Source organism: Schistocerca americana, chromosome X, assembly GCF_021461395.2.
Source record: "Schistocerca americana isolate TAMUIC-IGC-003095 chromosome X, iqSchAmer2.1, whole genome shotgun sequence".
Lineage (NCBI taxonomy): Eukaryota > Metazoa > Arthropoda > Insecta > Orthoptera > Acrididae > Schistocerca > Schistocerca americana.
Window position 1 is genome coordinate 814,597,948 of NC_060130.1, and position 27,534 is coordinate 814,625,481.

General features: G+C 41.1%; 1 protein-coding gene across 1 annotated transcript in view; it reads left to right on the forward strand.

Annotated features, from left to right (window-relative positions):
* Positions 1-27,534, forward strand: part of LOC124556333 (sodium-dependent transporter bedraggled) — a 446,423-nt gene that overhangs the window by 333,927 nt on the left and 84,962 nt on the right. The window contains exon 8 of the mRNA XM_047130303.1: positions 24,741-24,880. Within this exon, the coding sequence (XP_046986259.1) occupies positions 24,741-24,880 (140 nt within the window). The remainder of the gene's footprint in view (positions 1-24,740; positions 24,881-27,534) is intronic.

Genomic DNA, 27,534 nt, shown 5'->3' on the forward strand with positions numbered 1-27,534 from the left:
CATATTCAAGATCTGGCTGAATAAAAGTAAGCCAGATATTCTTTACGAATTTCTCTCTCATTTTGCGTTGGCCGCTTTGGTGCATTAGTTAGTGGCAGTAGTGGGGTTGATTTTCCTGTATGATGCGTCGTATACACCTTCAGGCATGTACATGCAATGTGAAATCCTGCCTTTCTTTAACAAGTTGTGTAATATGACACATGTGAGTTACAAGTGTTGTTTTTTCTAGTGCCAGCAACACTGGTTTCTGAAAAACTCTTAGAACAGATGTCTTTATACCAAATGTACATTCAGTTACAACTCTGGTACGTGATAACTGCTGATTCAATATTCTCTGTTGACTACCGCTGGGTGGTACTCCAGGTTAAGGCTTCAAAATTCTGTCTGTTAATGAATGGCGGCATCGGCTACAAAGACACAAGTAACTAGCAAATTTAGACCAGGAAGAGAAGTTGAATTGGAAAATGTATCAGTCTCCTGAAGTGAGCGGTAAAATAAACTTTCGTGGAAAACTCCATCGTCACTCAGCCGGCCATGAATACCGATAATCGTAAATGGAAAGTTGTAGCCACTGTCAGCGAGTCCTAGTAGTATTATACTGAAACTACTTTTATAATCAGAACACTCTGATCCACTATTAATACGAGCCTATATTTTGACAGTTTGCGATCCAAAGCCCCAGACAATGCCGGAATTGCCAAGTGTTTTCAAATGTTTGTGCTATAAGAAGCCATTCTTCCCTACTTGCAGGCAACTGAAAGAGAAGTAAACAAAAACAAGTACTTTCATTATAATTGTTTAAATGATTGTCGTTCACATTATTAATTTTAGGATACAGTTTCCAGTAACTAACAGTGTATGTTTTTTCGGACTTTTTCCAGTGAAACAGACCATGAAACAGAACATACAGATTCAGTGGCAAAAGAGTAGGACATTCTGCATGCAATAGGCAATTCCATATACGAAAAACAAGCAGTGAAAAATCAGTACATAACAGTGCACCAAAGCATTCGCGAGGTTGACGCCCACACGAAAAACAAATGAACGGGAAGAAACGCAGTGGTGTATCCAAAATAGGTGAAACCACAGTAAATTTTGTACGAAGGCAAACTTGTGTGGAGTTTCATGAATGTGAAGTGCAGTGCACAGAACGCGAATGTGGCAAAAGGAAAAGCAGGTTCCTAAAAGCAGAAAATCGTGAAGGGTGCAAGTGCAACAAAGCTTTTTCGAACTTTAACTACTGCCGAAGAAGGAAAAACGCGTTGACTTCAGACTATCTAGAAATGTATATTGAACATCGCAAGTAAATTTTACTCCAAATGCATAAGGAAAAACTGTTTTTAATCTATAAACAGTAAAATGTAGAAACGTATTGAGTACATTATATTTACAGAGCCACTACTGATATTTTGTAAATAAAAGTGAAATGCATGTCAATTTAATATGTGGTATGCTTAAGACAAAAAAAATTATTATTACGATTTCTATTACCATTTTTATTAAAATCGTACTTATCTATGATACTTTAAAAGTGTTGATAATGGAATTTATACTTGGGAGAGAGAGATACGCGGTGACCCCCTCGCAGAACGGAAACCCCAGAACGGTGCCTGGAGGCAGCAGATGAGCGCAGCCGGCGCATGCGCTGCGCACGCAGAACGGTCACAGAATTTCGGAAGCGCTTCCGGCGTGTAAGTTTCCGACTGCGTTACGTCACGGTGACAGGTGCAGCTGCGTAAGACGCGTTCCGAGGAAGCCGTTCAGTTCCGCTCTGGAAGATTTCTGCGCCGGTGCTGCATGCCGCCGACACATGGCCGCTGTAAGTAAAAGCGAGCACATCTCCACCTCTCTACGAAAACTTTATCTCATTATAGATGGAGATTCATCTGAGGTCAGTGAGTAAGTTAAAGCTGGCTACCATTTTCAGCTACTGCTTTTTGCGAAACGAATCTGGTAATAAGTTTTGGGGCGTGTGCATCGGTGGATAACGTAGTACGTGAAAGTATTCAGGTCGCCAACTTTTCTCTGGAGCCTCCATTCCATCGAGTAGAGTAGACTGCTCGGTTTACTGGGAGAAGCAACGCATCGCTTGTCAGAATTATTTAATGTGCTGCAGTCACGATCGATACGTGAAACAGCGAAACTGACTATTACTAACATCATTCGTGACTAACGAACGAGAGAACGATCTGCTAGATTCAGCTGCGTAAACGGAAAGGAGACTCCTCGCATTATTGAGGTACTTTTTGTCACGGTCTATTAGAGTACGAATGGTTCTGCGACCTACGATATGAAAAGATTCACCACAATGGATCATCTCAGTTTCGATGGCTAAAACCGAACAAAATCAATTTAAAAATCTGATGTCTTTTCTGCAGCCCATGAAGCTCATTTACCTGTAAAAAGTATGCATTTGTGGAGAATCGATGTTTGAAGATGAAAAATCTAAAGACTAGAGAAGCAGATTATTTGACAAAAAATAAGACAGTTACATGCAGTACATTTCCCGAAACAGAAGTTGCTGTGTTGTCGAATGTTGTTCCCTTATTCGTCGTACAAGTGTAAATATGGAGTTTCGGTGAAGTGATTAAGATGTAGCGGTATGGAACAGCTCGCCGCATAGATGTGGACAGTGCGTATACACCTAAAATGATGTACATCCAAATGTTGCCTTTCTCAGATGTGCATACTGTTCCATTTCAACGTGTTTCAGTTACTTTATTGTCAATCCACATTTTCATTTCGCTAACGAAATCGTACGACAACACAGCAGCTTCTGTTTTGGGTAAAATGGCTCTAAGTACCGCATGTCTTGACATACATTGTTTCATGCAAATATATAGCAATTAACACGTCGGATATGACTTTCGTGAACCTGCTGGTCATAGCTGTACGTTATTAGTCCAGTATCTATATTCGTTAACCTTCAAATATCGATTGTACACAAATGCAAAGTTTACAGGTAAATAACGTCGATGAGTTGTAGAACAAACATATCTCCGTATTTTAAAATGATTTTGATTCGGTTTTAATAGTTACAGCCAAGGTAGTTTCCTTGTAAGTAAAGTAAGTATGTTTGTCCTGCCAATGTTCATAAAAATTTGACGTTGATTTACGTATATGTATAGTTTTAACACGATTTGCATGCTGTTACGGAATATACAATTTTGTCTGTTTGAAAGATTTGAAAATGTGTTCACATAGCCCGAAACGAGTGATCAGTTAGTTAAAAAACTGAATCTTGCAACTTTGGCTGTTATCTACATCAAACTGGTTGAAACAAGTTGCTGTCCCGTTAGCCCAGCATTGGTGGGAAGCCTTAGGTACTGTACGTACTAATTGGATCCTTTGTATGATAACACATGTGCCTCCGGCCTTTTAAAATATTGAGTGGAATCGGGTAGGCATCATTGCTGCGTAAGCAGAGGTTGTTGTTTGTACAGTGCAGCAACTCAGAGGAAGAGGAATGTAAAAAACATTCTTATGTAAGGCATGGCAAACTGCCGACCCGCACCCCTCGCGAGGAGTCCGTTTGCAGAGCACGGCTATTTTCATGGTAAGGCAGTCGTCTTTAATTACGAAAACTGGCCGATCTAGTCCTTATAATTGAAGAGTCACACTCATCTCCGGACAGAGATCTTCTTTAATTCAGATGGAAGCAGTATTACTGGTACCTCACAAATAATGCGTAGTTCCGTCTTCATTTGCTCCGATATAGAGAAGCCGCCTCTAAAATTAATTGATAACGCGTTCTCATTGATACACTGAGCTAATGGACGAACTCCCTTACGGAGCCTTATGAAATTTTAGCGGGGCAAGTGAACAGCAAAATGTTTCTCCTCTACTATACTGTCGTAACACAATACTCGTTGCTGTACTTTTCGGTCATTCTTTGGAATTTCACCGTGTCAACAGCTAATTCCAATAATTGTCACAACAAAAACATTCTTCTCAATATAAGCATAGAATTACTTCATCTTTCCTTGCTGTCCTTCTGCCGGCCGGGGTGGCCGAGCGGTTCTAGGCGCTACAGTCTGAAGCCGCGCGACCGCTACGGTCGCAGGTTCGAATCCTGCCTCGGGTATGAATGTGTGTGATATCCTTAGGTTAGTTAGGTTTAAGTAGTTCTAAGTTCTAGGGGACTGATGACCTCAGATGTTAAGTCACATAGTGCTCAGAGCCATTTGAACCTGCCCTTCTGACGCTTGAAACTTAGTGGCAGATTGCAACTGTCGCTGGATCAGGACTCGAAGCCGGAATCTGGCCTTTAGAAGACTACTTTTACCACATGAGCTATCCAGGCACAGTTCATTAACCCTCCTAATAGCGTCGCTCGTGTCAGTACCTCTCTTCAGTTTTCCAAACTTCATTCTCTAAGACCTTGCATCTACAATTACGTCTGCAACTACATCTACACACACACACACACACACACACACACACACACACACACACACACACACCGCAAGCCATCATATGGTACATGAGGATGCGATTGCGTCTACAACTCCGTACGAGCTCTAATTTCTCTTTCCTTGTCTTCATAGTACTTACACGAAATGTATGCTGGTGGCAGTAGAATCGTTCAGCAGTCTGTCGCAAATGCTGGGTCTCTAAATTTTTTGAATAGTGTCTCGCGAAAAGAACGTCTTCTTCCCTCCAGAGAAGCCAATTTGAATTCACGCAGCATTTCTGTAATAAGAAAACATTGTCCGTAGTAGGCCATACAATTATCCTTCTTTCGTTGTACGATTGGCCACTTTCGACTCTTAAGTCATTTTCGAGCACCTACAATATGATATTCAGCAAGAATTATTACATTAACATATACATCGTTGAAAACCATTAAACATCAGTACAATTGTGTTTAAATTCTATAGAAGCAGTCTTTCTTAATTCTACATAATACTCGCGTGTTGATCGAACCGACCAGTAACAAATCTAGCAGCACGGCTTTGAATTACTTCAATGTCTTCCTTTAATCCGATCTGGTGGGCATCCCAAACACTCCATCAGTATTCAAGAATGGGTTGCATTAGTGTTCTATGCGTGGTCTCCTCGATAGATGAGCTATACTTTCGTATAATTTCCCAATAAACCGAAGTTGACCCACCGCCTTCCGTACAACCGACCCAACGCACTCGTTGCATTTCATGTCTCTTTACAACATTACGTCTAGACATTTAATCGAATTACCTGCGCCGGCCGCGGTGGCCGTGCGGTTCTGGCGCTGCAGTCCGGAACCGCGGGACTGCTACGGTCGCAGGTTCGAATCCTGCCTCGGGCATGGGTGTGTGTGATGTCCTTAGGTTAGTTAGGTTTAAGTAGTTCTAAGTTCTAGGGGACTTATGACCTAAGATGTTGAGTCCCATAGTGCTCAGAGCCATTTGAACCACTTTTTCGAATTACCTGCGTCAAGCAGCACACCACTAATGTTGTATTTGAACACTGTAGAAATTTTTCTTACTTCCATTTTTCCATATCTGGAACAAATTGCCACCTATATGCCTAAGAGAAATTGTGTACAAGTCATCCTGTATCCTCATAAAGGCCCCCACACCAATACAACACTACAGCGTCATCAGCAATTAGTCTAAGACTGCTGCTCAATCTATCCATTAGCTCATGTGAGTAGAAAACAAAAGCGATCCTGCCATACTCTCGTGGGGCACTTCTGACGATACATTTTTCAGTGACCAACGCTTCGTCTCCCAGTACAACGTTCCAACGTTCTGCGTTCTATTACTTAAAAAGTTTTGAGCCACTGACATATGTGGGAACCTATTTCATATACTCGGACCTTCATTGACAGTATGCAGAGCGGCACTGTGTCCAACGTTCCGCGGACATCTAGGAATATGAAATCTGCCCTTCGTCCTTCACATATGGTTTGCAGGATACCTAGCGAGAAAAAGTTAAGCTGCGTTCCGCGCGATTGACGCTTTCTAAACAGAACTCATCTGTGGACATAAGCTTTTCTCTCTCAAGAAAAATTATTACGTTAGAACAGAGAATATGCCCAAGAATTATACAACAAACCGATGTTAAGGATATTGGCGTATAATTTTGTGGAACAGTTCTTCTATTCTTCTTGCGTATGGAAGACACGTGCGTTCTTTTTCAGTCACTCAGGACTTTGCGCCAGACGAGAGATTCTCGATAAATATGAGCTAACAGTAGGACCTGACAACTTATTTATTTTCGAATCTTTCAGTTCCTTTTCTGCGCCAGGGATGCTAATTTCTACACTGCTGGCCACCGTAAGTGCAACACCATGAAGGAAGCATCCGAATCAAGTGAAATTTACACCATGAGTTTGCAGCGATGAGATATGCAACCGATTAGAATTTCAGCGCAGACGCACATCACGCGCGCCTGTGGCGCCACCTCATAGCGCCATTTAAGGCTTGGCGATTTCGACGAGCGTACGTTTGGCACGTGTGTTTACCTTGTGGTTGTTTCACACGACGATCAGTTATGCCTCGTAGACAACAGCGAACATCTTTTGATCAAGTATCCGAGTTCGACAGAGGAAGGATAGTGGCTTACCAAGATTGTGGATTATCATACAGAGAAATCGCTAGTCGTGTTGGACGAAACCAAACAACTGTAATGCGGATATGTGACCGTTGGATGCAGGAGGGTACGACGGACCGACGTGGTCGATCGCATTCACCTCGGTGCACCACTGCACGTGCTGATAGGCAAATTGTGCGCATGGCAGTGACGGATCGCTCAGTGACATCCCGAACCATAGCACAGCACACTGCGTCTGTAACGCATCATCCAGTGTCTGCGCGTACCATTCGACGCCGTTTACAGCAGAGTGGTCTGTCCGCAAGCCGTCCATTGCTTCGTCTACCATTGACGCAGAACCACAGGCGTCTCCGTCACCAATGGTGTGATGACAGACGGATGTGGACGGCAGAATGGAATGACGTTGTCTTTACTGACGAGGCACGCTTCTGTCTGCAGCACCACGGTGGTCGGATTCGAGTGTGGAGACACCGTGGAGAGAGGATGCTGGACAGCTGCATTATGCACCGCCACACTGGTCTTGCACCGGGTATTATGGTATGGGGCGGTATTGGATATTACTCTCGCACGCCTCTAGTACGCATTGCCGGTACTTTAAATAGCCGGCGCTACATATCCGAGGTGCTGGAGCCAGTTGTCCTTCCTTACCTTCAGGGCTCGGCCACAGCCATATTTCAACAGGATAATGCGCGACCACACGTGGCACGCATTGTCCAAAGGTTCTTCGTCAATAACCAGACTGAATTGCTTCCCTGGCCGGCTCGCTCTCCGGATCTTTCGCCGATAGAAAACATGTGGTCCATGGTTGCTCAACGAGTGACCCAGATTACATCCCCAGCTGCCACACCAGATGATCTTTGGCAACGTGTGGAAGCTGCTTGGGCTGCTGTACCCCAGGAACACATCCAACGTCTCTTTGACTCAATGCCGAGACGTGTGGCAGCGGTGATCTCCAACAATGGCGGCTACTCTGGCTACTGATTCTGGCAGGAACCACATGTCACAGACGTCTGTAAACGTAATCATTTGATACTTGGTCAACATGTTATCTACAAAATAAATTTTGTTGTGCTACCTCTTGTCTTTCTTGGTGTTGCATTTACGGTGGCCAGCAGTGTATGACTTCAATTGGAAAATTGGTTCTGCGGTCAAATGACAGTAGTTCTGTACGGTACTGCTTCGTGAATGATATTTTTAAACATGAAAATTGAAACTTAAGCCACACAAGACCGGTCGACGAATGACAGAATAGAAACCTTTGACCCGCTTATCAGTTTTTCGTAGGGCCAGAATTGTCTACGATTCTAGGTAAGATATTTCGCTGACGTATGATGTTGGAAGCTGTATGTTTCGCACATCAATAGTTTTGTAGATACGTGCATTTCTATTAGATTTTATCTCTCGATATTTATGTGTCCTTTTTTGAATCGAGTGCAACAATCTCACTGCTCTCCGAATTTTGTTATTAAAAACCTCGCTGGGTCATTCTCCGCTTACTCGGCACATTGTAATGTTGTGCGTATGTAGTCGGGTGCCTAGAATTGGTAGCAGACGAATTTTCTGAAGGCTAGCGGACCCAGGGGTTAGGGGGCAGCGTGGCCGGCTGAGCCAAAGCACCAGACACACGCACCGTTGCTAGCCCAGCAGGGCAAGTACAAAGGCGACGGCGGTTGCTGACACGGTGACGCAGGAGATGTACTAGAAACGGCGAGCTGTAAGCCAGTATCAAATATGGCTTCTTACAACCATTAGAAATTCTATAATAAATTACAGGTACGTAATTAAAGCAAATCTGAGTACATCGGCGTTCTCAGGAAAATGAGACAGATCCAGCGACATAATAATGTTTTCAACGTCTTAAAAATTACAGAAGTTAATAATTTATGCAAATTTTTGTGAGGACATCGTATCATCCTCAATAACATAGCAACTGAATGCAGAATGAATATCTCATATCTTGCCATACTAGTGTAGTTATTTTGCCAATAACCTTATTTGAACATAATTACAACCAGTATGAAGAAAACAACACAATTTAAAAGTGGCCAATCGCATATGTTAGCTGACAACTACTGAAAAGAATGTCAAAAGACGATTGATTCTTCCTTCCAGGCATAAATAATTGTTTAAACTATACTAAAAGAAAATCTGTTGTCATTTGATGTGAGCACATTTGCACAGGAATATTAGCTTATTTATGTACGAACAAATTGTTATTTACATTTATTGTAAATGCTCTGAGTGTGATCGAATGTTTATAAGATTTCTTGATTTAAATACCGTTGTAATAGATCAGTTTAGTGCAGAAAGTGCACAAGTTGAGTGGAAACTGTGTCTGTAGAACATAGGAACGATGTATGATCATTAGCCAGTGAGAGTTAGACTGGGGCTGAAGACTGCTGAAATGAAGTTGAGACAAACACTTTTCGAGTGGCGCGCTCAAAAGACCGATTGTGGGTACTGTAAGTGGTGCTCTAGAAGAGGAGACATAATGTCGAGATCTGTAAGAAGGCAGACCTGCGTTTGGTAACGTGTGCTATTTCATCGTGTGAGTGATAGATTCTGGGAGGTGAACAGTCACTAAAATACTTCAACTTTCTTTTTCTTCAAATTTATTTGACTCCAGTAGAGTAGTCAAGAAGGTAATTTACTACAACTATGGTTTGACTATAGTGTTGAAGTCAAATGATTTAGAAAAAACTTACAGTAAGTCGCGCTCCTTAAGACGGTCATGTCTAATTACAAAACTTCAAACCTCTCTGGGATTTTAACTATCTTGAAATCTGAATGTGCTCCAGTGCAGAACTTTTTAACTTTTCCGTTTGTATTTCGGAACTGAGAATAGAGTATGAGTTCTAACTCGTTATCACTTGTGTATTAATTTGTAAATCGTCATGTTGAACTCTGAAGTATTTTGAGCTAGTGAACATTCCGTATATTGTGGTCACGAAATGAACTTAATTTTTGTAGTTTTGAATGACTATTTATCTTTCGATTTTGCTACCTTTCTCGTATCGCTCTCGACGCAACTTTGTTGCATTTTGTAAGGATATCTATCTGCGTTAAAACTAGTTACCGTAGGACCACTTTCTCTTTATTTGAGTTTTACTTTCTCGAATAAACGTTATTCAACATAATTCCGTCGAATGGTTCAAATGGGTCTGAGCACTATGGGACTTAACATCTGAGGTCATCAGTTGCCTAGACATAGAACTACTTAAACCTGACTAACCTAAGGACATTACACACATTCATGTCCGAGGTAGGATTCGAACCTGCGACCGTAGCAGCAGCGCGGTTCCAGACTAGTGCCTAGAACCGCTCGGCCACAAAGTCCGGCCTGCATTAGTTGTAATTGTTAGAATAGAACCCTTTGCAATTCTAGCTAACGCATACACTATTTGACTGCAGGGTCGCAGCTAGTTAGCTGCTGGGCACAAAAGCAGATGTGTGAGGCTCGACACTACGATATTATCTGTCTATTCTTTTTCAACCGCACCTTGCATGGTCCAACAACATTAGATAAAGTCGCAATTGGTTTACTCGTGTGGCATACTGGTTAGAGAAGCTACTACTCACCAGAATACCGTTATGTAAAGTCGCAACATACTTTTCGCATCAAACACTTGCATCGCTACGGTGAACCATGCTCCAACGGAAAGAAACGATAACAACAACAATGACAGTAATAACAATAATAATAAAAATATAAATAATAATAGTTTTACATTCTTGGCGAGTTGTAGTAGAGTTGTAATAAGGAATCGTAACGAAAACGGTTATTTGTCAATACTTAATGTCCCTATTAAAAAGTTATGGCATTGTGGGCATTCCACATTCCACAGAACTTAGGGTGGGATCTTTCATGAAAGCATGAACAACAAATGCCGACTTGCGCCAAGTACAATTAAAATTGCGCTTTCTGAAACGCACATTTAATGTTTGATAATAATAGTGGAAAACACATCTCATTAACATGTTAAAATAATGGCTGTTTAAACATAATTCTAGAGGTAAACATAAACTAATGAGCCAGAACTTTCTGACCACCTGCTCAACAGCTTGCTGGTTGACGCTCCGAATGCAGTACAGCAGTCATTTTGTGTTAGGTGGATTCAACAAGTCCTTGCTAGGCTTCCAGAAGTTTGTAGCACCAGACGTTTACGCACATGTTACGCAGTACCCATAAATTTCGGGTCTGTGCTTTGTGGGCATGGAGTTGGCACCCGATCACATCCCAGGTGTTTTCGATCTGACTAAGGTCAGGCTGATCTTGTGTCCGAGAGAACAACGACGTGAGTTCACTACCGTGCTTCTCAAACCACTACAGTACGATGCTTATAACGCAGACAGCTATCCTACTGGAAGATGCCGTCGCCGTCGGGGAAGTCTTGGCGCATAAAGGGACGAATAATTTTCACGTAGTCCATATGCTGATTCCTACCACAGATCCGATGAAAGTCCAGTGAATGTCCCCCATAGCATAATAATGCCCCCATTGGCCCGTATCCGTGGCACTGTGTACGTTTCGAGTCCCCGTTCGATTGCATGCGGATGCGCCTATCGATCTTGTGTAGCAAGAAACGTGACTCATTGTACCAGGCGACACGTTTCCACTGTCCAGTCTCGATGATCGCGTCTATCCTAGAGTACAGAATCAAAATTTAAACGTTACACACTTCCTCGAGCCCAGGAAAATTGGGAAAATCGGTTGGTTCTTTTGCATTATATGTGTTCCGGAGTGGACATTTGTTCACGGACGGTTCCTGAAAAAAACGCTAACGATCGTGACTCTTGAATACCTAAAGTGCCATTTATGGGGATGGCCGACTTCGATCATTTTTATTTTTCGAAATTTTTGCCATATGTTTTTACGACGATGATCTCGGAGAAACTTGAAACTTTTTGGCGACATCATTATCTGTTGCCGAGATTCAGAAGTTCAAAGTTACCCTACCTACGCATGTAAAATACGCACGTAACATCCGGTCTGAGGCGTGAATGTAGTTTTAACCGACGTAGTGAACGTATGGAAAGGTTCTAGGGTTATGGCAAGGGTTCTGAGGTCACCGAACTGTGTTTAGTCAACTTTCTTTCACCAATAAAACTTTGACGCGCTGTCTCTGTATAATGGGCGCTTCACGCCTATTTAAATATGCTCAAAATGATACCGCAGTGACAAAAAAAATGGGCTAAAAAGGGTCTTAACATGCCTGAAAAGAACGTAAGATTACCGGAAAAAATTATTTAAAACAGGAAAGACTGCAAATTCAGTAAAATATTTCTAATAATATTTTTACTTTTTTAAGGTACAAATCATAATCCGGGCGTTTTCGATGAATTACGATCGACGAGCAAACTATTCAGAAAAAAATGTAAAGCAAACGATTTTGTGTTAACCTTATATTATGCTTACGTATTTCTTGTTTACATGTGTCGAAATATGTAAATAAACTGTCAAATCTTTACTAACCCATAGAATTCGTTTTATATAGGCAGCACACCCTGCTGTAGCTGGAAAAAGAAGAGAACAAGTGGAAAAATGCTCTTGTCGGAGCACAAGAAAAACGGCGAATGTGTTCCTCTTTCAAATACTCGGACAGAAAAAGTGGGATCAGCTGCCTCAATCCTCAGGCCGCATTCCCCACCAAAACTTTTGGCAAGGAACATATTCGCTCTTTTTCATACTAAAAGGGTGTACCAGAGGGATAGTGCGGTGGGAGAGAGAGGAGACTGTGCCATTGTGAGCGAAAGAGAGATGAGACAGTGACGGTGGAAGGGAGTATGTGGCAGTGAAAGAGAGAGAGAGAGAGAGAGGCGGATAAAGACGACAGCAGAAGGAGGGTATATTGATGTTCAGAGAGGGACGGTGGCAGTAAAAGAAAAGGAGAGATGGATGGAGATAGAAGCAGTGGGATCAAAAGAGAGAGAAGACAGTGGAAATGAAAAATACAGATGAGTGGAGATCATACATAGGCTTGAGGATCTGCAACCTCCCAGGTTGGCGAACTGTAACACTTTCGTGGGTGCAGGGGAAGAAATAAATCGGACCCCCCAGCATTTTTAGCTGTCGAGATATAGTGGAGACAGTGGCAGTGGGAAAGGAAGACAAAAGAAAATTGTGTATGTGAAACAGGAGCCAATGGAACTGGTATATACTGTAAATCAATAGGAGTTGGTTGGTTGGTTTGTGGGGGTTGAAGGGAACACACTACAAAGGCCATCGGTCCCTTCAATAGGAGTAAAAGGAGACAGTGAGAAGGAGACAAATAAGAAACAGTCGCAGTGAGAGGGAGATGCTGAGTATTAAGATTTAACTACAAATAGAGCCTTGGCAAAAGGTTTTCGAATTTCTGTGTTAAAAGAGCACGAATATGTTCACACACAAAAATTGTTGACGAGGAAGGCGGGATGGCGATTAAAATAAGTATACGCTATAATTATATTTGTAATTACAGTTATAAGTTATTTAGAAGAGCTAATCCAGTTGCAATAGATACCTTCTTAAATATGATTAAGAACAACAATGGCAGGATGTTTGTAGTGCTAATAAATTACATGATAAATATAATGCTTTCTTTAACACATTTCTCATGCTGTCTGAAAGATGGTTTCCATTATAATGTTCAAAGCAGGATACTAACACTGAACAGGCAGTCTGGGTGGCTGACTAGGGGAATAAGAATATCATGTAGAACGAAGTGGGAATTATATCAGAATGTTACCAGCTGCCACAGTCGTGCTGCAGAAGCCCATTACAAGCAGTATTGTAAGGTGTTGTTTGAGACTTTCCCGACGTAGTAACTGCTCCATTGATTCACAGGCGTCGCGTCGGATGATGTACCTACATACATACATACATACATACATTAATCTCTGTTCCATAGATCGTGAATACGACATTTCGTAATGATGCAGAACGTGTCACTTTAACGTAAATTTTCTTTACACAAAACAATTTTTTTACCGTTACTACTTCGTATCTAAAAATTCATTTATTGAGTAGAAGGAGCTGTCATTCAGAAATTTTTTAATGTGCTTTTAATGTTGGTTGGCTATCTGTCACACTTTTAATGCTATTTGGCAAATGACCAAAGATTTTTGTGTTAGCATAATTCAGCCCTTTCTGTACCAAAGTGAGATTTAATCCAGAATAGTCATCATCCTTTCTTCTAGTGCTGTAGCTATGCACTTCGCTGTTATTTTTGAACTGGGATGGGTTATTAATAACAAATTTCATAAATGAATATGTGTATTGCGAAGGCACTGTGAATATCCCGAGTTCCTTAAATAAATGTATGCGAGGTGATCTTGGGTGGACTCCAGTTATTTCTGATTACACGCTTTTGTGCAATGAATACTTTCTCTCGTAATGACGAATTACCCCAAAATATGATGCCATATCAAAGCAATGAGTGACAATAGGCATAGTAGGCTAATTTACTGACACGTTTATCACCAGAATTTGCAATAACCCTAATAGCATAAGTGGCGAGCCACACATACAAACGGGGCTCAATATACCATAGTTCCTGACTTCGGATGAAGATGGTATACACGGACAACGAGTACGTTGACATGTTGCTGATGCTCGACGAGTGCCGACACAATGCCACTGAAGCTGTCATGGCGTACGCCGCGAGATATCCTAGGCGAGGAGCTCCGGCAGCCATTACGTTTTTACGTGCCGAACAAAGACTTCGGGAAACTGGCAGCTTGGTAATGCGCCGCAGTAACAGACGAAGAACTGCAAGAAGTGAGGAGACGGAGGTGTTTGTTTTAGCTGCAGTACACCACGATCCTCATGTCAGCTTACGAGCCGTTGCTGCCATCTTCATCCGAAGTCTGGAACTGTGGTATATTGAGCCCCGTTTGTTAAGTGTGGGTCGAACTGGCGGGTATAACAGCAGTCTAACAGTGCATCGAGGAAGCTTCTAGCTCCGTGAAACCGACGACGTTATAACTCGGCCGTACCACATTTAGAAGGCGCATTGCGTTATTCGCAGCGTGTATGTTATTTGACCCTGAAACATTGAAAGGTTGTACCTCCCAAATTAAAGGTGATAGGAATGTAATTTAAATTGATGTATACACAGCTGGTGTTAGTGATTCCAGCTCATAACAGAAACAACTATTGTTCCATTTAAAAAATTGTATCTTTTTGCTGTAACTCTTTGGATAATAATACAATAAACTATGTTCATAGCTCCGCAGAAAGTGTAACGTTTCTTACGGTGACCTACCGCAATAAATATATCCATCGCCTATTACTTCGTAACTTATAGAGGCAAACACATTTCGTGAAACACCCTGTATATACATATAACTCTTAGTGTACGTTTTTGTGCCCAGAAAACTTTAGCTTGGCTTGCTGAATTACCCTGAAAAATAATCCCATATGACATTATGGAAGTGAAAGTAAGCATAGTATGCCAGCTTTTTCATTTTTATATCCCTATATCTGACAGAAGTCTCATTGCAAATAGAGATTTGTTAGATGCTTTAGCAGTTCTGTGGTGTGCTCCTCCCAGTTGAATTTATTATCAAGCAGTAATCCCAAGGATTTGACACTGTCCTCTTCTTCTATCTGCTTGTCATCATATGTTAGGTATACACTCGTGGGACACCCCTTACAAGCTCTGAACTGCATGTAGTATGTTTTTTCAAAGTTTAGTGACAAAGAATTGGCTAGGAATCATGATTAATGTCCGCAAATATTTTATTAGCAGATCTTTGTAAGACAACACTTGATTTACTATTTACTGCAATGTTTGTATCATCGGCAAACAAAACGAAAGTGGCATCTGATAATGTTACTGATGAAAGGTCATTGACATACTCAAGGAAAAGTAAGGGCCCAAAATGGAACCTTGTGGGTTCCCACCTGCAAATAGTTCCCAGATGGATGATGCCTGATAACTTGATACATGTCTCTGTCCTAATAACACCCTTTGTTTCCTGTCAGAGATATAAGATTTGAACCATTTTGCAGCATTTGCCGTTACACTATAATATACTAATTTATTTAAAAGGATATTGTGATTTACACAGTCAAGTGCCTTTGACTGATCACATAATATACCAGCAGCCTGCAATTTTTTGTCTAATGAATTAAGTACATTTTCACTGTAAATGTAGATAGCCTTCTCAATATCAGAACCCTTTGGAAACCTGAACTGCGACTTTGACAGTATGTTATTTGTGATAAGATGGTTATAAAGCCGATTGTACATTACCTCTTCTAAAATTTTTGAGAATGCTTGAAAAAGTGAAACTGGGCGGAAATTTGACGCTATTTCTTTATCTCCCTTCTTAACTTCAGAATATTTCAACCATTCAGGAAATATTCCACTGATAAACGATAGATATCTTAATATGATTCTTAACTCATAATCACATTCTTTAATTAACTTTGTTGATATTTCATCGTATCCACTAGATGTTTTCGATTTTAAAGATTTTATGATGGACAGTACTTCTGCTGGGGTAGTGATGGGCACATTCATATCATGGAAGTTACTTGAAATGTCTGGTCTGATGTATCCCATGGCAGCATCTATAGAACCTGACATCCCCACCTTTTCAGTTACAGTTATAAAATTTTTGTTAAAAAGTTCTGCAAGACTATACACATCTGTAACCAATATATTATTTACTCTTAACGCTATTTGCCCCTCTTCATGTCTGGTTCTGCCAGTCTCCTCCTTCACTATATCCCATGTTTTTATTTTGTTATCTGATATGACTATCTTTTCCTTGTAATATATTTGCTTTGACGACCGTATTACAGTCTTTGTATATTTTGCAGTATTTCTTGTTATGTGCAATAGCATCAACACCAGAACTGTTTCAAATTGACAAATATAGTTTTCTTTTTTTTTACAAGATCTCTATTTCTTGAGTAATCCATGGCTTCTTTGTAGACTTTTCTCTAATCTTGGTTAGTATTGGGGGAAAACAGTGTTCAAATGAGGTAAGCACTTTATTAGCAAAAGTGTTATATTTTTCATTCATGTCATGAGCAGTGTAAACATCACTCCAGTGAATGTCTCTGAGGAGTGTCCTAAAATAATCAATTTTTGGCTTATTGACTACCCTCTTGAGTTCAGTATTAACATTTAACAGAAGGAAGTGCACGTCATGGTCTGAGAGGCCATTTACTATTGATTTTGTAATATAATTTTGTTCATTGGACTTTTCTATAAAAATATTGTCAATGGTTGTTTGTGAGCAATTGGCTACCCTAGTTGGGAGCTTTACAGTGGGAATTAAGTTGAATGATAGTGTTACTAACTCAAATAAGTTCTTACTGGGAGAGTCTTGAAGCAACTCCACATTCAAGTCACCAGCAACCACTAATTCTTTGTTTTTGGTTGTTAAATGGGCCAGTACAGCTTCAAGGTGGATTATTAACAGATTAAAGTTACCTGCAGGTGCTCGATATACACTTAATATTATGAAGGATTTTTTATGAAATTCTACTTCTGTTGCACATGCATCCACATGCTGTTCTAGGCAAAATGTATGAATGTCTACGTTCTTAAATTTATGACAGTTCCTGATGAATGTGGCAACTTCTCCTTTCTCCATTTCTGCTCTACAAAAGTGATATACTAACCTAAATCCTGTAACACTTAAAAGTTCTATACCAGTGGTCACATGATGTTCAGAGAGGCAGATTATGTCATCTGGGTTTGAGGGCTCTAATTCATCTATGCAGATAATTAATTCATTAATTTTATTCCTCAGTCCTCGAATATTTTGATGCAATAAAGATAGCTGAAATTACACACTGACTCAATTAAAATTGGGTAGAGTTGAAATTTCTGCTGATTTTTGAAAATTCTTAACAAATAGCTGTTTATGCTGATGTAATAAGCTAGAATTACGTTCTTTGGTTTTTTCTCAAACTGAAGGTTTGCTTCAATCCTACCATCTCTTAAAATTGGGTTTCTTTCTGTCCTCCCTACCCTAAAAAGGTTCTTTTCTGAACCCTATAACCACTGGTATTTTATCACTCATGACAGTGTCTCCCGCCCCCTTTAACTGTCCTCCTGTTTTCCCAGCCAGTCTACCCTTCCCTTCCTTCCCTTTCCTGTTGAGTATGAGGCCATGCCTAGTATAATCCCACCTATTGGGAGAATCAACAGGAACAACATCAATGGAAGACCCTGCACGTGACATATGCAGCCATTCCGACTCCAAATTAACTCTCCTGACAAAAGAGTTCAAATGAGGTTGGTCATGGCGCCCAAGAAAAGATAGTATGCTTCGATGCTGATGCAATCTGTGCCAGGTCACACTCTATACTGTACCCAGGATCTCTGTCAATACTATTACCTGGCCCACCCACTATAACCACGTTGTCTTCCTTCGGGAAATATTTGCAAAGTGATCCTAGATCCTCTGTCACCTGCTCCAGATCAGCACTAGGGTTAAAAAAATTTGTGACCTGGTATTCTGATACTAGTTTATCCTGCAAAAGTTGGCGAGCACCTCTTCCATGGGAACTACCTAACAACAACACTTTCTTTCTCTTTACTGATTTCCCTACATTCTTGCTTTTCAATTTGCTGCTGAAAGTTTGTTGTGCCCTGTCTACACCTGCAGTTGCTTGAGGCTCACCAGCTTCTGACTGAAGCAACAGGTCAAATCTATTTTCCACATACACCACGGAGCTGTCAAACAAAGTTCTAGACCTGTTCCTCCTGTTGCCTATTGCCACTTCCCATCCCTCTTTACCCTTCTCCCTCCTTAACCTGTCAAGACCTGCCGTGGCCTTGTCTAACTCAACCTGAAGAGCGGTAATTCCCTCCCCCCCCCCCCCCCCGCACCTTTTTGTACGATCTTCCTATCTCTACTAAATATCCAACAAAACCACTGATGAGTCTCATTTACTTCTCCTACTCCCACGCCACTACAGTCACCCACATGGAAAAACTACTGCACCCGTCACATCAAAGCCGCGACCTAACAATTCTACGACAAGTCAAGCACTTTTCACTCGCGATAAACGTAATAGTTTATTAAGAATAAGTCAGTTAAATTACAAATAAACACGAAAATATGATTCCACAAATTTGGCCTATACGCAACTGTATGTCAACAAAGTCAACAGTGCAAAGTTTCTGAAACAACAACTTAAACTTTATATAATGAAGAGGTACGCTACAGTTAAATTGCTGGAGAGGGCAAAGAACAATTAAACGAAATTCTATAGATTTGCTGCGGCAAAACGTAAACAGAAAATATGACTATAACCCGACTGTACGATCTTTTCGCGTTTTCTGCTATATTTCGTAAAGAAAAACGAACCTTTAATTGTGCGCTTAAAAAGCACACTGATACACCTATTTACCACGTAATCAGTACTAAACTAAATGTTATTATAATCTAAAATGACTTATCTTTACGAGAACACCAAAACTCGCGCTAGTCGCCTGGCTACGGGGCTGAATGCATTGATGTAACTACCAAGAAGAGAGCTCTTGCGACGTTTGATTTTGAAAAGGATTTATATAAATTAGTGAATAATTTTATTTTCGGCAAAACCATGCAAAATATTAGGAAACACCATGAGGTTCATTTACTTTACCATTAGGAAGGGCATTATCAGCAACAGATTACATTGCGAGGCCAGATTTTAAGTTGGCCACAATCTTCAGTAAAGGAATAACCATTGTGAAGATGGCTAAAATTTCAGTGCAGTTCACGAAGCCTGTCCATATCAGTATGTGTATTGTGGATGTCTCCAAACTCCACGTTTACCGATTCCACTACAAATCTGTCAAGTCAAACTTCGCTGATCCCAATTTATATAGTTATCCTTAAAGAACGAAAAAGTGTCATTATAAAAACTATGTTATTTTACTGTTGTATATGTTTGTATGTCGTCTAATAAGGTCCAAACAAGGTTGTTGAAAGGTATTGCTCATAAAAATTTTTATTATTAATAACCCATTAGTTATTTTGTTTTATCATTGTTATTATTTACAAAAGGACTATATCCCTGCAAATGATTAGATTATTGCAATTGCTCAAAAGGAAGAGTTCGAATTAATTGTCCTTAACAAATTGCAAGTGTTGAAATATGAGGACATACACTTAACATCAGGCAGCTAATTACTTACAATGTGCAGTTACATCCACATTACATGAATTTTTTTCTCCAAGCATGGACGCATTTATACAGCAGCAAAATCATCTGCATAAAGTGTCATGAGGCAACATGGGACATGCATGCAGAGTCAGTACAACATGCGTGCAATGTCAGTACTGGCTGCGTGCGATGCACATGAGCATAAAATGTTCAATTTTCGAACAGGTGCATCTGTATTTTTAGCATATCCTGCCAATTTTATAAACAATCTGCCAAATTTATTATGGTCCTCATACTACAGAGCACAGATATAGAACAGAGAGCAAATTACCTGAAACCAGTGGAGTCCCCTGGCAATCTGCTGAGAGCATGATGACATTGGAGGTGAGGGGAGGGAAGGTCAGTGACTTTGACAATAACAAGCACAATTGGCTTAGCACCAGAAACAGTGACGTCAGACTGTATTGACATTGCCAGTTTCTGAAACACTGACACTGGAATATGCTAATGCAGATCGTGAAATGCTGTCAATAACTTTGCATTTTTAGATCTAAAAGGTTAAGGCCATCTAGACCTCTCATGTTCCCCCCTACTAACCTTAGTGTAACCGGTACATTGTTTATAAATGTGTTAAATGTTGCTTTCATATGGACAGGGCTGTGGATAAAGGAGAAATTAAAGTATTTACCAGAGTAATTCCGAAACGTACTGAAAATGCTGAAGTAACTATTATCGTAAGTTGCCTTCATAAATCCTGAAAGTGAGATGCCTTGCTGATTTACAAGCAAACAGCGATTAGAAGCCAGCCATCATTGAATCCAGTAACGTGTATATTCAATAGGGTTCATTAAGTAGCCTCAACAACATAATTTTATTTTTAGAAACTCTGAAAATTAATTCCAGGCGTTGGTCTATAATTATAAATGGCAGGAAGCCATTTCGTCAGACGAATTGAAAGCAGCAGCAATTCATTATATTCAAAGTCAGTATATTATTTGTAAACATCCATCTTGATCACATATTTATGTAAGTCAAAGACTTTATGTCTCCAGTTGACTAACTGATACATTCTTTGTAATTTTGTATGTTTGAATGTGAGAACCTGCTAACTTCATACTCTTTATTTAACATGTACTTAAGGATAAGTTCACACAGTGGTAAAGACGTGTTCTGGTTCTGTGAAGTACGTTTTAATTTGTGCAGAAAATTGGAATTCATTGCGAGAAAAATAAACTTCTTCCTTTGTAGTTCAATGTAACTGAAACAAGGTGGAAAATCTTCAGGAGGAACATTTCTGTACCAACACCAGAATTCATTTCGCCTACATATGTCCTTGAATTGTGAATATGTTCTTGTTTGGAGAAAAGTCTCCTAAAGTAACTAGTTTGTAAGTTTTCTTTCGTACTTTGCAGGCAGTTGATACCAGGTTACCTTTTAATTATATTCCGAATGTGTTAGTTTACTATATTCTTTTTATTATGAATGATATTTCTTTTATCAACTGATCAGTGTGTTTTGAATATTTACTCGCATTTGTGTGTTTGATCTGCAATTTGTAAATTATTGACAGTGACAAAAAACCCATTCCTGAGAGAGGGCAGCATTATAGATATGTAACATTGTATATTACAGAACATATTTCTGTTAAATTAACAAGAAAGTCCAAAATCTTTTGGAAACGCGAAAGTGATAAAAAAATATTTTTAAACAACAGCATGTCACCCTGCTATGTTAGATTTCGTAGCTCGAAACCTCTATCCACTACAGCGTGCTGAATTTCTAATCGTGATCCATCGATATATCATTACCTGACATTTAATTATAGCAAATCGTACCTGTTGTGACTTGGCAAGACAGCCAAGTCACACTGAGAGGAAGCCGAAAGGCACGCGCTTAAGCTCACGCAGATTGGCGTGAGGTCTGGAACAGTTAAAGGAATTAATAGTAGCAAATAAAGTACGTAGTTGATGTAATACTTAACTTTAATCCACAATTGTAGAACATCTCTCTTGACGGTACGTGTTATAACCACAATATAAAATAATATCAAATGCTGTGGCGCCTTGCTAGGTCGTAGCAAATGACGTAGCTGAAGGCTATGCTAACTATCGTCTCGGCAAATGAGAGCGTAGTTGTCAGTGATACATCTCTGGCTAAGTCGGCTGTACAACTGGGGCGAGTGCCAGGACGTCTCTCTAGACCTGCCGTGTGGTGGCGCTCGGTCTGCAATCACTGACAGTGGCGACACGCGGGTCCGACGTATACTAGCGGACCGCGGCCGATTTAAAGGCTACCACCTAGCAAGTGTGGCGTCTGGCGGTGACACCACAGTACCAAGAACGACATGCACGACGGCGTGATGAAAAGTGCTGATTCCGAATTTTTTATTCTGTTCTCAATATCGGTTGAGGTATTATATGTCACACATATTATTCGGCAAGTTGCGACCGTCTGGCGCCAGAGGGCTCCGAATTGTAGCGTGTAACTTGGTGATGTGTAGCGTAAATATGTCGGTGCATGAGAAACAGCGTGCTGTAATCGAGTTTCTAACCGCAGAAGAGTTCGTTCACACATGGAGCGTGACGATGCCAGACCACATACGAGCGCTGTGACGTACGCCTCGGGTTCACTGTCATCGATCATCCTCCATACAATTCCGACCTGGCCCCATACGATTTTAATCTGTTCCCAAAACTTAAAGAACGGCTTCCAGGACTTCACTTTGGTAACGATGAAACGGTGTAAGCAGATAATGTTGTGGCTCTGTCAACAAAGTCACACATTGTACAGGGGTGGTATCAACAAACTGGTCTCCCGTTAGGGGAAATGTGTTCATCGGCGGGGTGACTATATTGATAAATAAATATTTAGACACAATGAATAAAGATGTTGAATGTTAATAAAGTTTGTTTTATTTAAAAATTATCAGAATTTTCGTATAAAAATTTGGAGGCAGTACTTTTCAGCATGCTCTCGTATTTGATAAATCTTCTAGATCTTATAATTAATTTTCCCCGAGACATTTAAGTCTCATCTTTATCTACGATAACTGTGGAAGCTGAAGAAATGATTAAAATTTGTGCCACGGCAGGGACTCGAACCCGTCAAATACAAGGGCGTGGTGAAAAGTAATACCTCCAAACTTTTATGCGAAAAGACTGAGACGTTTTTAAATTAAAACAAACTTTATTAACATTCACCATCTTTATTCATTGTTTCTAAATATTTATTTCTCAACATAGCCACCCCGCCGATGAACACATTTCCCCAACGAGAGACCAATTTGTTGTTACCATCCCTGTACAATGAGTGACTTGTTGACAGCAAGGAAACTCGGGTTCGAGCCCCGGTCGTGGCACAAATTTTAATTTATTTCAGCTTCCATCATTATCGTGAGAAATCTTCAACACACTGTTGCCGCTAAATGGCGTACTTTCATAACACACAAGTTATAATACCAAAATAACCAAATACAAACATTCCTTAACAATCACTATGATGGTTTTCACCTTTTTGTTACGACAAATTGAACCAATACCTACGCGTTTTCGTGAGATCCTCAATGAGCTGGTGCACTGGAACATCATATATTGATAGGATATACGTTCAAAAACTGGCTCTGAGCACTATGGGACTCAACTGCTGAGGTCATTAGTCCCCTAGAACTTAGAACTAGTTAAACCTAACTAACATAAGGACATCACAAACATCCATGCCCGAGGCAGGATTCGAACCTGCGACCGTAGCGGTCTTGCGGTTCCAGACTGCAGCGCCTTTAACCGCACGGCCACTTCGGCCGGCGGATATACGTTACAATATAAAAATAATCACATAGAATCTTCAACTAAAAGCGACGAAATCTAATATGGCGTCTCCCTAATTCTTCGGCCAAACCAAACGATCACGAAACTTGATAGAAAGTTCCTACCGCCTTCATACTGAAAGCACATCGCATTGCCTCACTCCTTGTAAACTATTACCCATCGTACCCACATACTCACGAACCGTGTCAGATATACTGGGTGATCAAAAAGTCAGTATCAATTTGAAAACTCAATAAACCACGGAATAACGTAGATAGAGAGGTAAAAATTGACACACATGCTTGGAATGACATGGGGTTTTATTAGAACCACCCCATATTGCTAGACACGTGAAAGATCTCTTGCGCGCGTCGTTTGGTGATGATCGTGTGCTCATCCGCCACTTTCGTCATGCTTGGTCTCCCAGGTCCCCAGATCTCAGTCCGTGCGAGTATTGGCTTTGGGGTTACCTGAAGTCGCAAGTGTATCGTGATCGACCGACATCTCTAGGGATGCTGAAAGACAATATCCGACGCCAATACCTCACCATATCTCCGGACATGCTTTACAGTGCTGTTCACAACATTATTCATCGACTACAGCTATTGTTGAGGAATGATGGTGGACATATTGAGCATTTCCTGTAAAGAACATCATCTTTGCTTTGTCTTACTTTGTTATGCTAATTATTGCTATTCTGATCAGATGAAGCGCCATCTGTCGGACATTTATTGAACTTTTGTATTTTTTGATTCTAAACCCCATGTCATTCCAAGCATGTGTGTCAATTTGTACCTCTCTATCTACATTATTCCGTGATTTATTCAGTTTTCAATTTTATACTGACTTTTTGATCATCCGGTATTACTGACCGCTTTTGAATGTGCGTCCTTACCTGACTAGCACCTTCTCTGCAAGCTCATCCGTGGGAGCTGGTTATCATGCAAGCAACTCGGAGGTTTACGGTGAGAAACATAACTTGTAAGTTCTACAATTTCTTGCCCTTTTCGGGACAGTTACTTTTCGAGCCTCTTTATTCTCATAAAGCTATGTGCAAAATTTGGAAATTGATGTATGTGAAAATTTTAACAATTCTACTAAATTTTTATATGATGGGAATGGGTCGTGACCCGCATGACCGCCTCCCCCCACCTCTCCCTCACGGGTCGGCGGCTGTCCTTACCACTTCTATTGTCGTTAAGAATGAGTCTTTCTCTTCGTTTTTGATTATCAAATGAAAACTTTTGTAAATAGAGGTTAAGATTTTGAAGCAGATAAATAATAAGAAGTTGATGTTGTAGGACTGGGTCTGGCAGAGGTGGGCGCGGCAGCGGCCAGGGCTGCTGGCCGCACGGGCTGAGCTGCATGTTCGCCACCCTGGGCTGCACGCTCGGCCTCTTCAACATCAGCCGCTTCGCAGTCTTCAGCGTCCAGTTCGGCGGTAAGTCTGGGCTCACGACTAGCCATAATTTGTGGGATGTGAATGTTCGCGGAGTGATGCGGTCTGACCGCACGCGATACCCTATCATTAAACAAAAAGCAGCTCTACATCTACATCTATATCTACATGATTACTCTGCAATTCACATTTAAGTGCTTGGCAGAGGGTTCATCGAACCAAAGTCATACTATCTCTCTACCATTCCACTCCCGAACAGCGCGCGGGAGAAACAAACACCTAAACCTTTCTGTTCGAGCTCTGATTTCTCTTATTTTATTTTGATGATCATTCCTACCTATGTAGGTTGGGCTCAAAAAAATATTATCGCATTCGGAAGAGAAAGTTGGTGACTGGATTTCGTACATAGATCTCTCCGCGACGAAAAACGTCTTTGCTTTAATGACTTCCATCCCAACTCACGTATCATATCTGCCACACTCTCTCCCCTATTACGTGATAATACAAAACGAGCTGCCCTTTTTTGCACCCTTTCGATGTCCTCCGTCAATCCCACCTGGTAAGGATCCCACATCGCGCAGCAATATTCTAACAGTGGACGAACGAGTGTAGTGTAAGCTGTCTCTTTAGTGGACTTGTTGCATCTTCTAAGTGTCCTGCCAATGAAACGCAACCTTTGACTCGCCTTCCCCACAATATTATCTATGTGATCTTTCCAACTGAAGTTGTTCGTAATTTTAACACCCAGGTACTTAGTTGAATTGATAGCCTTGAGAATTGTAGTATTTATCGAGTAAGTGAATTCCAGCGGATTTCTTTTGGAACTCATGTGGATCACCTCACACTTTTCGTTATTTAGCGTCAACTGCCACCTGCCACACCATACAGCAATCTTTTCTACATCTACATCTACATTGATACTCCGCAAGCCACCCAACGGTGTGTGGCGGAGGGCACTTTACGTGCCACTGTCATTACCTCCCTTTCCTGTTCCAGTCGCGTATGATTCGCGGGAAGAACGACTGTCTGAAAGCCTCCGTGCGCGCTCTAATCTCTCTAATTTTACATTCGTGATCTCCTCGGGAAGTATAAGTAGGGGGAAGCAATATATTCGATACCTCATCCAGAAACGCACCCTCTCGAAACCTGGCGAGCAAGCTACACCGCGATGCAGAGCGCCTCTCTTGCAGAGTCTGCCACTTGAGTTTATTAAACATCTCCGTAACGCTATCACGGTTACCAAATAACCCAGTGACGAAACGCGCCGCTCTTCTTTGGATCTTCTCTATCTCCTCCGTCAACCCGACCTGGTACGGATCCCACACTGATGAGCAATACTCAAGTATAGGTCGAACGAGTGTTTTGTAAGCCACCTCCTTTGTTGATGGACTACATTTTCTAAGCACTCTCCCAATGAATCTCAACCTGGTACCCGCCTTACCAACAATTAGTTTTATATGATCATTCCACTTCAAATCGCTCCGTACGCATACTCCCAGATATTTTACAGAAGTAACTGCTACCAGTGTTTGTTCCGCTATCATATAATCATACAATAAAGGATCCTTCTTTCTATGTATTCGCAATACATTACATTTGTCTATGTTAAGGGTCAGTTGCCACTCCCTGCACCAAGTGCCTATCCGCTGCAGATCTTCCTGTATTTCGCTACAATTTTCTAATGCAGCAACTTCTCTGTATACTACAGCATCATCCGCGAAAAGCCGCATGGAACTTCCGACACTATCTACTAAGTCATTTATATATATTGTGAAAAGCAATGGTCCCATAACACTCCCCTGTGGCACGCCAGAGGTTACTTTAACGTCTGTAGACGTCTCTCCATTGATAACAACATGCTGTGTTCTGTTTGCCAAAAACTCCTCAATCCAGCCACACAGCTGGTCTGATATTCCGTAGGCTCTTACTTTGCTTATCAGGCGACAGTGCGGAACTGTATCGAACGCCTTCCGGAAGTCAAGAAAAATAGCATCTACCTGGGAGCCTGTATCTAATATTTTCTGGGTCTCATGAACAAATAAGGCGAGTTGGGTCTCACACGATCGCTGTTTCCGGAATCCATGTTGATTCCTACATAGTAGATTCTGGGTTTCCAGAAATGACATGATACGCGAGCAAAAAACATGTTCTAAAATTCTACAAGAGATCGACGTAAGAGATATAGGTCTATAGTTTTGCGCATCTGCTCGACGACCCTTCTTGAAGACTGGGACTATCTGTGCTCTTTTCCAATCATTTGGAACCTTCCGTTCCTCTAGAGACTTGCGGTACACGGCTGTTAGAAGGGGGGCAAGTTCTTTCGCGTACTCTGTGTAGAATCGAATTGGTATCCCGTCAGGTCCAGTGGACTTTCCTCTATTGAGTGATTCCAGTTGCTTTTCTATTCCTTGGACACTTATTTCGATGTCAGCCATATTTTCGTTTGTGCGAGGATTTAGAGAAGGAACTGCAGTGCGGTCTTCCTCTGTGAAACAGCTTTGGAAAAATGTGTTTAGTATTTCAGCTTTACGCGTGTCATCCTCTGTTTCAATGCCATCATCATCCCGGAGTGTCTGGATATGCTGTTTCGAGCCATTTACTGATTTAACGTAAGACCAGAACTTCCTAGGATTTTCTGTCAAGTCGGTACATAGAAGTTTGCTTTCGAATTCACTAAACGCTTCACGCATAGCCCT